Source organism: Clytia hemisphaerica, unplaced genomic scaffold (genome assembly GCF_902728285.1).
Source record: "Clytia hemisphaerica strain Z4C2 unplaced genomic scaffold, Clytia hemisphaerica genome assembly, whole genome shotgun sequence".
NCBI classification, from domain to species: Eukaryota; Metazoa; Cnidaria; class Hydrozoa; order Leptothecata; family Clytiidae; genus Clytia; species Clytia hemisphaerica.
This window is the reverse complement of record NW_027103417.1, coordinates 846,981-857,552: the sequence shown is the minus strand read 5'-3', so window position 1 is coordinate 857,552 and position 10,572 is coordinate 846,981. Positions and strand designations below refer to the sequence as shown.

At 36.1% G+C, this 10,572-nt stretch overlaps 1 protein-coding gene across 1 annotated transcript; it reads left to right on the top strand.

The window, feature by feature from the left end:
- Window positions 1-189: 189 nt before the first annotated feature.
- On the top strand, window positions 190-7,160 carry LOC136797723 (activating signal cointegrator 1 complex subunit 2-like). The gene is made up of 12 exons (XM_067054309.1): window positions 190-291; window positions 493-657; window positions 1,101-1,159; window positions 1,446-1,554; window positions 2,022-2,188; window positions 2,592-2,810; window positions 3,053-3,211; window positions 3,935-4,006; window positions 4,097-4,238; window positions 4,727-5,109; window positions 6,237-6,408; window positions 6,770-7,160. The coding sequence occupies exons 1-12, from the start codon at window positions 271-273 to the stop codon at window positions 7,067-7,069; spliced, it is 1,968 nt and encodes a 655-aa protein (XP_066910410.1). The 5' UTR covers window positions 190-270; the 3' UTR covers window positions 7,070-7,160.
- The last annotated feature ends 3,412 nt before the right edge of the window (window positions 7,161-10,572 follow it).

The following is a 10,572-nucleotide window of genomic DNA, read 5'->3' as shown; positions in this document are numbered from 1 at the left end:
ATTTTTTCCCTGGATTTGCTGAAAAAATGTCCACCCATACAGTGCATTTCTGCTGTCTTGAGAAACATACCCTTAGCCGCCGCACATAACCGTCGCTCAATTTGCCTGGCTGCCCCTTCCCCCTTCCTTGGTAACAATTCCATGTTCGATTTTTCTAAATTTATACTGACTTTTTTATTTTTCTCTCATAGAAATAAATAATAGAAAAGTAATAGAGAGTACAAACTGTGGTTAATATTGCATTCAAAACTGCTCGGTTAATATTGCACCATGACTGTCTTTCCATCAATGGTAAGATTTTTGGGTTTATGGTTTTATGTCGTGAACATATGTGAACATTGTGAACATTTTAGAAATATTCATAGGCTTAAAGTTCAAAAAGTAAAGAACCTTCGAAGGCTTACAAAAATTTGGATGTTCTTCATAAAAAACATGTATTATTGTGTTTGTTAAATAACGCCCTGAAAATCATTTTATCCCATCATTTTCCAGGGTGGTCGTGATGTGGAAGATCGGAATTTCTTAACATTCACCATGCCTTCGAACATGCAATTAGAAGACAAAGGAGAGTTTAGCACGTGGTGTGAGAGGATGATCTTCATCTTCGAAGATTTAAAATGGCTTCTTGCACTCCCTGTCAATGAATTCTGGAATCAGGTTAGTCTTTCGGAATAGAAATTCTAATTTCATTAATAATCTACATAACGATTTTTAGGTCTAATACCATTTCAACAGCCTTGTGGTCTGGATGAAATATTTCATCCAAAAAGGCTACTTTTCCTTGATTTTCTATCCTTCTTGTTTCCTTTCTATTCTCCACATTATTACTTTTAGAGAACTAATTTTGGCAATCATCACCAAAATCAAAATAATTGTTGCCTCACCAAAGTACTCCCCAAAATAAACTTTTTTGATTTAGTTGTAATATTTGAAATTTAATTCCTAATTTTTGCGAAAATGCTCATATTTTAGGCAAAAAAAGTTATTCGCCAAAATTAGTGCAAAACAAAAAAATGTCCTACAAACGTTTAAATAAAGTTTCATTCAGCAAGAGTATTCGCACATATTTTGCGACTTATTTAAATTCTATTCTTCTTCAGGTCCTACATGATACAACCTTGACATCGAGTCTTGAATCGTTTCTTCAAAATTCACCGAGGTATAAAGAAGCTCTCGTTTACTAATAGATAAACACCATAGAAGTACTGTAGTGTAGATTTCCTTATATTTTGACAAACGTTTATTGGAGTTTCATGCTATATTATGGGAATCCCAAAGATTTTATTTAGATATTTAGTCTGAACAGTTGCGACTTGACCGTGGGATAAGTTTGGCGGTTCGTACCGACTATTTGATTAATTATTGAACTATATTTCTAGCAGACACAGAACGTTTTTCAAACGGTCATCTGACGCTTTGCTATCTCACCACTCTCTCTATACTAGATTTTATGATTTGAAGAATATCCCAGAGACATGTAAGACAGCATTGGGTCGAGTCAGCAAATTATACCTTTTGGTCATTCAGCGGATGAGTTTACATGATGAAGATCAGGTTTGTCGATCGTTTTGAAGATTATCCCTTGAAAATGTTGATAAATTATAATAATATTTCCAATTTCGATTTTCAAGGGGAATTGTCTTTTTATCGAATAAGAGAACATTGAATTAGAGAGCGACAACTGTATTTTATAAAGCTTTAGTTTGTATCATCATTAAATACAAGGATCATTCCTGGACCTGGAACAAACTCATTTATTGTTTTATGAATTTTTTTTGTAAGACCTTTAACGAATTTCGTGTTTATAGGTAAGTGGCACCTTTGACTAATAATAGAATTTATTGGAGTTCAGGATATTAAAACTCTCATTTTTTCTAACTGTGCACTCTTTTTTGCTACAGTGTGGAATCCATGTTGGTTTAATGTAAGTAATTCCTTTGAGAGTGGTTTCTACACGATAGCAAAGTAGATTGCGAATGGATATATATTTATTTTGTTTGAAATATTCATTTTCTGATTAGAACCAACCGATGCCAACTGAAGTATTCGGTGATATGATTTACGAGAATTACATTTTCGATGCTGCCAAATTGATAGACATTTGCGCCATCTTTCAACGGCCAAACAATGATGAGATGCAAACGTTACTGGGTACTATTATGGAAAATGTTTTCGCATGCCAACCTAAGTATGTATTGTTAATTCGGAATCTTTAGATTACGATAGTGGTGGTAGCATGAAGGTAAAGCTTCAAGCTACAACGCGCAAGGTTGTGGTTTCGAACCCTATGTACCGGGTCATATCAAAGATTCCCTAAATTGTACTCGATGTCTCTCTGCTTGATCCACAACAACTAAAGAGAAGATTAAGTAAGCTGAGAAATCCAAGGAAAGGAGTGGCGTCCTCCCCTACCTCCGGGTAAACAGCTGAAGAGAAACGGGAGCAATTTCGGCCCTCGACTGTGGTCGCGAACAATACAACTTTAAACCGGAACCATTTTGCCCGGTTTCTTTTGCAGTTTCATAGAAAGGTAATAAGAAAGGTAATACTATATATTTTACCACAACCATATTTCAATTTTATAATTTCAGCTACTACAATGACTTATCAAGCGCTTTTGAAAGTATCATAGTGACCATTTCTAACATGGAAGAGAGGCTGCAACCACCAAAAGGAGGCAAACCTGTCAATGGAAGAGAAGCAGTAGACATGTTGATGTTTTTATATGACATGACTTGCTCACTATCTGCATTTTTGAATGTTTTCCCTAAAGCTTCTTCATTGCTCTTTCGTACTGATCTCATTTCAAGGTAGGTATTTCCCATATTAGTCATATTGTATCGTACATACTACGCTTCTCTATGAATTGAACATTCACAGCGAACGCAAATTTGTTCGAGTTATGGAGAGTTTGGAGGACAGAGAGTCGTTCGAAGATTTATGAGCTGAAAAAAGACTGAAATAGTGCGTGTTTTCATTTAGATCTCAAGCCAAATGATACCGTTGCAGAATTTTAATTCTGATTTATCTATTCTGTTTCACCTTATAAAAGATTGGCGACTATTTACGAGACAATGGTGCCCATGTTGATGAAATTAATTGAAATCAATCAAAAGAAATTCAAATATGTTTGCGCATGTGTACAAAAAGAACTTCTTCAAATTGTCACCTTTTCCATCAAAAACGGTTTTGTTGCAAGAACTAAAGATTTGTAAGTCAGAATCTATTTACTTTTCATTTATGTCCACAAAATACAAGTTGTTTCGTTTTTTAACATTGATTTGTAGATGGACTGTCTTAAGAACTTTCTCCCCCGCTGGAAGATTTTCCCAAAAGTCATCTCTTAGACAGGTTACGGTAAAATCGAATCCGCATTTGGAAGTTTCACAGCAATTGCATCCCCATCGCAAACAAAACATTCAAAAACATCCCACCGTTAGTTTTGAGTTGAAAACATAGAATTTATATCAATTTCCATTGAAGTTTTAATCCCCACTAAATGAGAAATATCCACCGGGACACTGAGAAAACGATGGCAAATATCATTATATGTCATCTGATATCTGGATTAGTGTCCACTCACGCTAAAGCTTTAAAGAAGCGCTCGATTTACCATTCAAGAGCAATGGCAGTCGATCTTTGGCGTGCCGCATCCTCAGTCGGGTTCAACTGTACTTGCATGTAAGCCTAAAATATTTCGGTTGGACCCGCGAATCCCCGAAAATGAGCGCTGGGGGTTCAGGGCTCCCGCTGCAAATTTTGTGACGCGCTCTGGCGACTCTCTCTCCGACTTTCAAAGCTTAAGCGTTTCGGAAGAAAATTTCCACATCGGTTGCCAATCAAATGACAATGCAAAAAAGTAAAAACTAAGTATCATTATCGTTTACTATTAACCACAAATTTCATACTTTATATTTTATTGTTTTGTTTCAAGGTCTAAAGATGAAAATGAAGAAAAAACAGCATCATATATTTCGATCATGGATTCGTTGTCTCAGTACAAACGGTAAGTCAATAGTCTCTAAGTATGATAATGCGTGCACAAATTTAACTCAGCTTTTGCTTGAAAAAAATAATTTTTGTCTTTCTTCATCAGATTTTTCGCCAGGTACTGCATGACCAGTAATGTTAGTGAAGACTTGGAACAAATCAAGAAACTGGATGTCATTGATATCTCCAATTTACAATATTTGAGTAACATGGCAGGTGTCGTCGTCCACGAAACTGATACTGATGACGTAAGAATCTTTGATCTCGCGCAATAAAGTGTAAATAGCCGTAGTCATTCATCTCCGATGTAGGATTTATAGCTACTTAATACTTACATATATGTCGCGCGGTCCGCGTAGTTTTCACACAAACGGGGTTGTGATAAAAAAAGATGTCTCATCAATGAAAATACCTTAAAAAGGTGAAATGTTATCAACTTGTTTTGCATCATTGCTTTGCCAAATACATGTCAGGTATTCGACTGTAGTAGACTGGAGGTTGATAGATGTGTTAAAGCAGTTAAGCTCTAGTTTAAACCGTCGAATTTCTGCCTTGCCTGCCTTCTTAGAGTAGGCGAAAAGTGGACAGAAGGTTGGCAGTTAAAATCTTTGCTTGGAAAAGATAAAAGAATTACATTGACGTCAAAAGAGGGCATTGCATTGTCTTTAAACAGCCAAATTTCTGTCTGTTTAACTCACAACTTAACCAGAGTTAACTTTTTACCCTGCATCTTTAGACTTTGAAGCAACTTCGTGAATTACTGCCCAACAAATCCGAAGAATTCATTCGTAACTGCATGTCTCAGTATGGTTCCAACGTTGAGGTCATTCTCAATAACGTGATGGAAGGTAACATTGTCGACGAGACGCTCCAAAAACCTGTCAAGAAGAAACCACAAAAACTAATTCCTGATAAGGAGTTTCTTGAAGACAATAAAGAACACGTGGAACGTGTTAAACTATCATTCTATAACCAATCAGAGGAAGGCAATGATTATGATGACTATGGTGCTAATTATGTTAATTATGATAATGTATACGATGACGAGTATGACGATACGTATGACTCACAAGACGTCGGCGCCGCTGACACGGATAACGTAGATGAATTGTATAAAAGGTATAGCATTTTTTTAAATCAGTCCAACGAGCAAGTATCTCAAGGGAATCTCGAGACTAATTTGTTTGATCTACGGTTGTACTAAACGGTTTTTTTTCCATTTCATCAAGATATTAACTTTTTGGGAACATTCTTACAGAATTCTTACTTTAGCATGCAAACCCAGTGTAAATCTACATTATTATCCATATAGCGGTCATTAAGTAAGCCATTAAAGGTTCAATCGGCGGGCGGTATTGAAAGGTTCTGTGATTCAAATTGTCATACCCGCGCTGAGGAAACTAAAGCGCCAGGCTTCAGAGGTCTAAAATATCATTAACGGCCCGGGTATAGGGCTATAACATCATTTGCGGCCCGCTCGGAATTGGATTGAAGTCGTTGCATTGAAGCGAAGAGACTAAACTAACGTCAGAAAAAAACACTTTTTGGTCATTTGCGGCCCGCTCGCAAGGTGCTAAAAATTTGTTGAAGACATTGCATTGAAGCGAAAAAAAATCGGTTGACGCTAGAAAAAAATGTTGTTTGAATGTCCGATATGGATAATAATAGTAATAGTGTTAAGTTTTCGTTCGTTGATGTCATTAATTCTGCCCTTGCAATTTGATTATTAGCCCTCTAGTGCCATTTGCGCCCTCCGCTTCGCGTTGGGCCCAAATGACACTATCGGGCGAATAATCAAACTACGCGAGCAGAAAATAACAACAACGACCTCAAATTGAACGCTTTTGTTATATTTAATTTATACGTCAACCAAGAATTTGGCATTTTTGTAATACTTCTTAGCATTGCTGGGGAATTGCCAATTTACAGCTTAAAGCACCTTTAGTTGGCTTAGTCCAAAACATCGTAAGAGATTGAGTACAAAAATATAACGGTCGTAATGTAAAGGTTAAGCATTCGGCTATAGGGCGCAAAGTCATTGGTTCAATGCTGGTAGAATAATTGGAAAAGCAACCAATGGTTTTTGATGCTTCTGCAAGGGTAAGCAGAACGATCTAGGGTGTGAAAGAGTGGCGCCTTCGAGTAGCTAGTTATCAAGAAAATGGCTTCGGACATCGCCGACTGCTGTCGCAAGTCTTACTTAAAATGATACGTTAATATTCTTTTCTCTTCATTAATGACATCAGGAAATTCACAGTACCTCGTGTTCTTCAACAAATGAATCGAAAATCAAGAAGAGGAGAACAAGAAGATGACGAAGAAGAGAGTGAAGAAAGTGACGAAGAAGGGAGTGAAAATGATAACGAAGATGGTGGCGAACAACAACAACAACAACAACAACAACAGAATCAATACAAGGTTTGTCTTACTTTACCGGGTGGTCCAAAAAAAAGTTTCCATGAATTTCAAATTTTGACGTAGAGTGCTCTAATTGTGCTATCGACTTTAATGGGTAGAACTGGACTTTTACACCTATCAACCTATCTTACATCACAAGGGAAACGGGTTTAAGTTTATCATGGTTCTTCTTGCAAAAATGTTTTAATGGTGGTCCAGAAATCGATACTTGGTTCTTTCGTACCTTTCTTTAATGTACGAACGCCGGTGCTATTGGCTAATTTAGAAGTTTGCCGAATCTAATACAGTGTTTAAAATTAAAACTATTTCGTCCTGTTACTATCATTCATTTACATACAATTAATTTATGTATTTTTTTCAGGGTAATAACAATAGAAGAGGAGAATGGAAAGGTGGTGAAGTTTCAAATAATCGTGGTGGTGGCGCACGGGGAGGGCGTGGAGGTCAAGGCGGAAACAAACGAGGCGGTGGACGTGGAGGAAATAAAGGAAACAAGCAACAAAATAATGATAAATCGCAAGGAGGACAAAAAGAAGGAAGTAATCCTTCACAACGTGGTGGCCAACGTGGCGGGAGAGGAGGTCGTGGTGGGCGTGGAAGAGGCGGGAAACGTAATCATCGAGCCTTGGCTGATAAAAAGATGTCGAAGGGAATGTTTTGAAATCATCACCCATCGTCACTTATTATTGGAAAGCTAGTTATTATGAACAGAAATACTTGCTTGCATCAAATCTCTTCGATTAACATTAAGTCCAATAGATTCAGGTTACTATCTTGAAATATTATCTTGAAAAATAACACTTTACGTACTAAGTATACATACATTAACATTATATTTTCCATTACCGTCTTTGTAAAACAAACCAATAGATTTCGGAGATTAAGATAAAAATTATAAAAAACGAATCCTGGAAATTCCTTTTAAAACGAGAAACGGAAAATTTTGGAAAGTGCATCCCTTTTAACTGCAAAACTATACAAATTTGACGATTTATAAAAGGTATTTTGAACTATTCTGATTCTAAATTTTGGCTCCTTGATGTTTTACAAACGGTCTTCCATAAGAATTCTTTTGTATGTTCTTTACAGACCAGGAATGAAATATATTTCAATTATCAACCTACGCTTCTTCCCCTTCTAATCTTTATTGGGCTTTTCCAGAAAAAAACCGTGCACCCCCTGTTGAGGAGTCCATTTCCATTCCAAGGGGGTATGGTTTGAAATGCAGTCGAATTCCATAGCAGTAGACAAAAATCCGTCAAAAATAAGTGGAATTCCATGGGGGTAATGAATGAAAATCTGTAAAAATTCGGAATTCCAGAGGGGTATGATCCTAAAATTGCCTGGAATTCCAAGGGGGGTAATTCACAAAAAGTTATGAGCTCCTCAACAGTACGGTTTTTTTCTGGAAAAGCCCACTCATGCTTGGAGCTATGACTTATTTTTTTGCATTTTTAATTTATGAAATCATCTTGATTTTATGATTGTGCTCTAAAGATCACATGTTCTACCTTACTCGCGGTCAAGCCTTTAGGTTTGGTCAAAATGATTCAAGCAAATTAGGACGTCAGGAAAATTGTCTCCTATTAATTCTGACTAGCATCGAGATTATTAGGCTGCACTCGTCCCTTCTGATATGATTTGATATAGGGAGATTGTCCCAACTATTACCCCCGTCTTTTCTTTTTTGATAATGCGTCACAGCAACATAACGACTTCTTTATTTCTTTGGTCAATGAATGAAAATTTATAATTATGAAACTGAAGCAACAACACAATGACTTCATTTTTTTCATTCTTTGATTGGATGCGACCATGAAGGTAATAAAGATAGATGGAGAGTCAATGCCTTTTGTTCTATTCTGATTTATCATCGGAAGCAAACAGCTGTTTGGTTGCTTTGGGAATACGATGATTAATTTTGGGTATACTCGTGGGGATATTTAAGTTCATAAAAAACTGAATAAAAAGATGTTGGATTTTTAACAACTCTTCTGTGAGATAATAACTTTGTTGATCAAAACATGAACATATAAACGACTGGACATCCATCTCCTTTGTCTTTTTGTAGAAAAGGCTGCTAGCTTCGTTGCCGCCTCGTTAAAAGCATAAAATGAAACAATAGATTTTGATGATATACCACTTGGGATTACCTTGCTAACAACGTCAAAACTTCGACAAAAGTCTCTGTCGTTCTACTCTTCTCAAGTCTTTTATCTATATCATAACAAAGATAACAGAGGCAAAATCATCATCAGCTTGTCAAAACTCCGACTAATATTTCTAAATTTTGACTTAAAAGTGTCTAATAATTTTAGAGAGTGTCACATTCTAATTTTGATATTCTTATTACACAGGCTCTCAACTTTGGCAAGCTATTTTTTTCGAGTCATAAAAAAAATTATTGGAGTGACAAAAGGGATTCAAAAGTATACACGCAGTTGAAATTCTGCATTTCAGAGTTTAAAATGTTGATAAAATATATTGCAAACTTGTAAAAAAATTCGAAAATAATTTTTTTGTACATTAGGAGTAATGTTCAAGCTCTATCAATCTTTTTACCTAAATAATTCAAAGGAATAAAATTATGACGGAATGTTGTCGGATTTTTCATACCAATTTTGAAATACAGGCGGCAACGAAGCTCGCTTCAAAGAGACAATAAAAGATAGATGTCCAGTCGTTTATATGTTCATGATCAAAATAAGAAAAAGGTTGCCGTAACAAGCACAAAATCCTATATTTCTAAGGGTCCCCTCTCATAAAATCATCGATAAATTTCAAAAAGAATTCTATATTACGATTAGGTAACCTTTTAATTAATCATCCATCAGAATTTGAAAACCCCCTCCCTTTTAGACGTAAAGATTTTTAATGAAGAAATTTTCAAGGAAAATGTGCTAAAACTCTCAAAATTAGCACAGTGTTTGCCCAAAAATACATCGATTTATTTAGACAACTAAATCTTTTAAATTTGCTATTGAAACATTGAAACTTAGTGTACTATTACTAGTACTATTGAAACATTGAAACTTAGGTGCAGCAGTGTAGTGGTTATCAACCTTCATTCCCGTCTGCGAGGTCAGGTTCAATCCTCACTCGGTGCTATGATACACTTGGCAAGTGAATGTACCCGGGTCATACCATGCCTTCTGAGGGGAACTAGGTACAATCACTCTGATAAAAGAGTATATGGGGGAGTATATCAGACATTGCATGTGGTGTGGTGTAGATACTCATAGGTTCGACACCTGCGAAGATGTATGTCCTCCCGTGTAGTTCGAGTATCGTCGTCTATACACCAATAACTGGTTAGCAGTGTCTGGATGGTAAGCGTGGTAATTTCCATTTCCTAGGGTAGGTATCTATTCAGGGATAGGGCCCATTCCGAATGATTTGGAGAGTTCACTTCTCTCACTTCTCTCTCTCATTGAAACTTAATATTTTTAGCATCTTCAAATGCACCTTTAAATGTAAACACTTTTTATATAGGCATATATGATAGTATAAAGTATTTCATTGTAGATAAAGAGCTATTCTCTGTACTTTAATGGGATTAATTTTCACGGGGATCAAATTTTGCGGTTTTCGCGGATTTTGCGGATTTGGTTGTCGTCCACGAAAATAAGTCAATAAAAAACATTTTTAGGCTTAAAATTCAAAAAGTTAATTATACATCCTTTACTTCTCGTTTGTTTGAAAAAGTTTCTATTATCTGATAATTACAGCTGACAAGAATAATTTTCTCAGTTTTTCTTTGAAACAGAAAATTTCCCAAGCTTCTTCTTTCACGCAGATTTACAGCTGAGAAATATACCTAGTGCACTATAAGGGTTGGTTAAATCAATCCTTTTCAGCCATATTGAACTACACTGTAAGGGTACGATTTTGAAATGCAGATTTTGCGTGGCACATACCATCGTTTCGAAATCAAATGCCCCCCGGACTATTGTTCGTGGAAATATATCTCGTGAAATTCTTAATGGCCTTCACGCCTTTTCCCCAATCAGAAAATAAAGAAAACATCCCCCGCTTATTTTCTCCCCATTTCCTTTCGTCCATTATCAATGTCGTAAAATCACTTAAAAAATATACGCTTAAATTTAGTTCAAATGGACTTCGTTTGCATTGCAGAGAATATCCTTCGTATGAGAAATTCAAAAT

Coding starts and splice junctions, on each gene's coding strand:
- LOC136797723 (XM_067054309.1), top strand. CDS start 271: ATGACTGTCTTTCCATCAATG. Junction 2,189..2,591: donor GTTTTCGCATGCCAACCTAA/GTATGTATTGTT, acceptor TTATAATTTCAG/CTACTACAATGACTTATCAA. Junction 4,239..4,726: donor ACGAAACTGATACTGATGAC/GTAAGAATCTTT, acceptor CTGCATCTTTAG/ACTTTGAAGCAACTTCGTGA.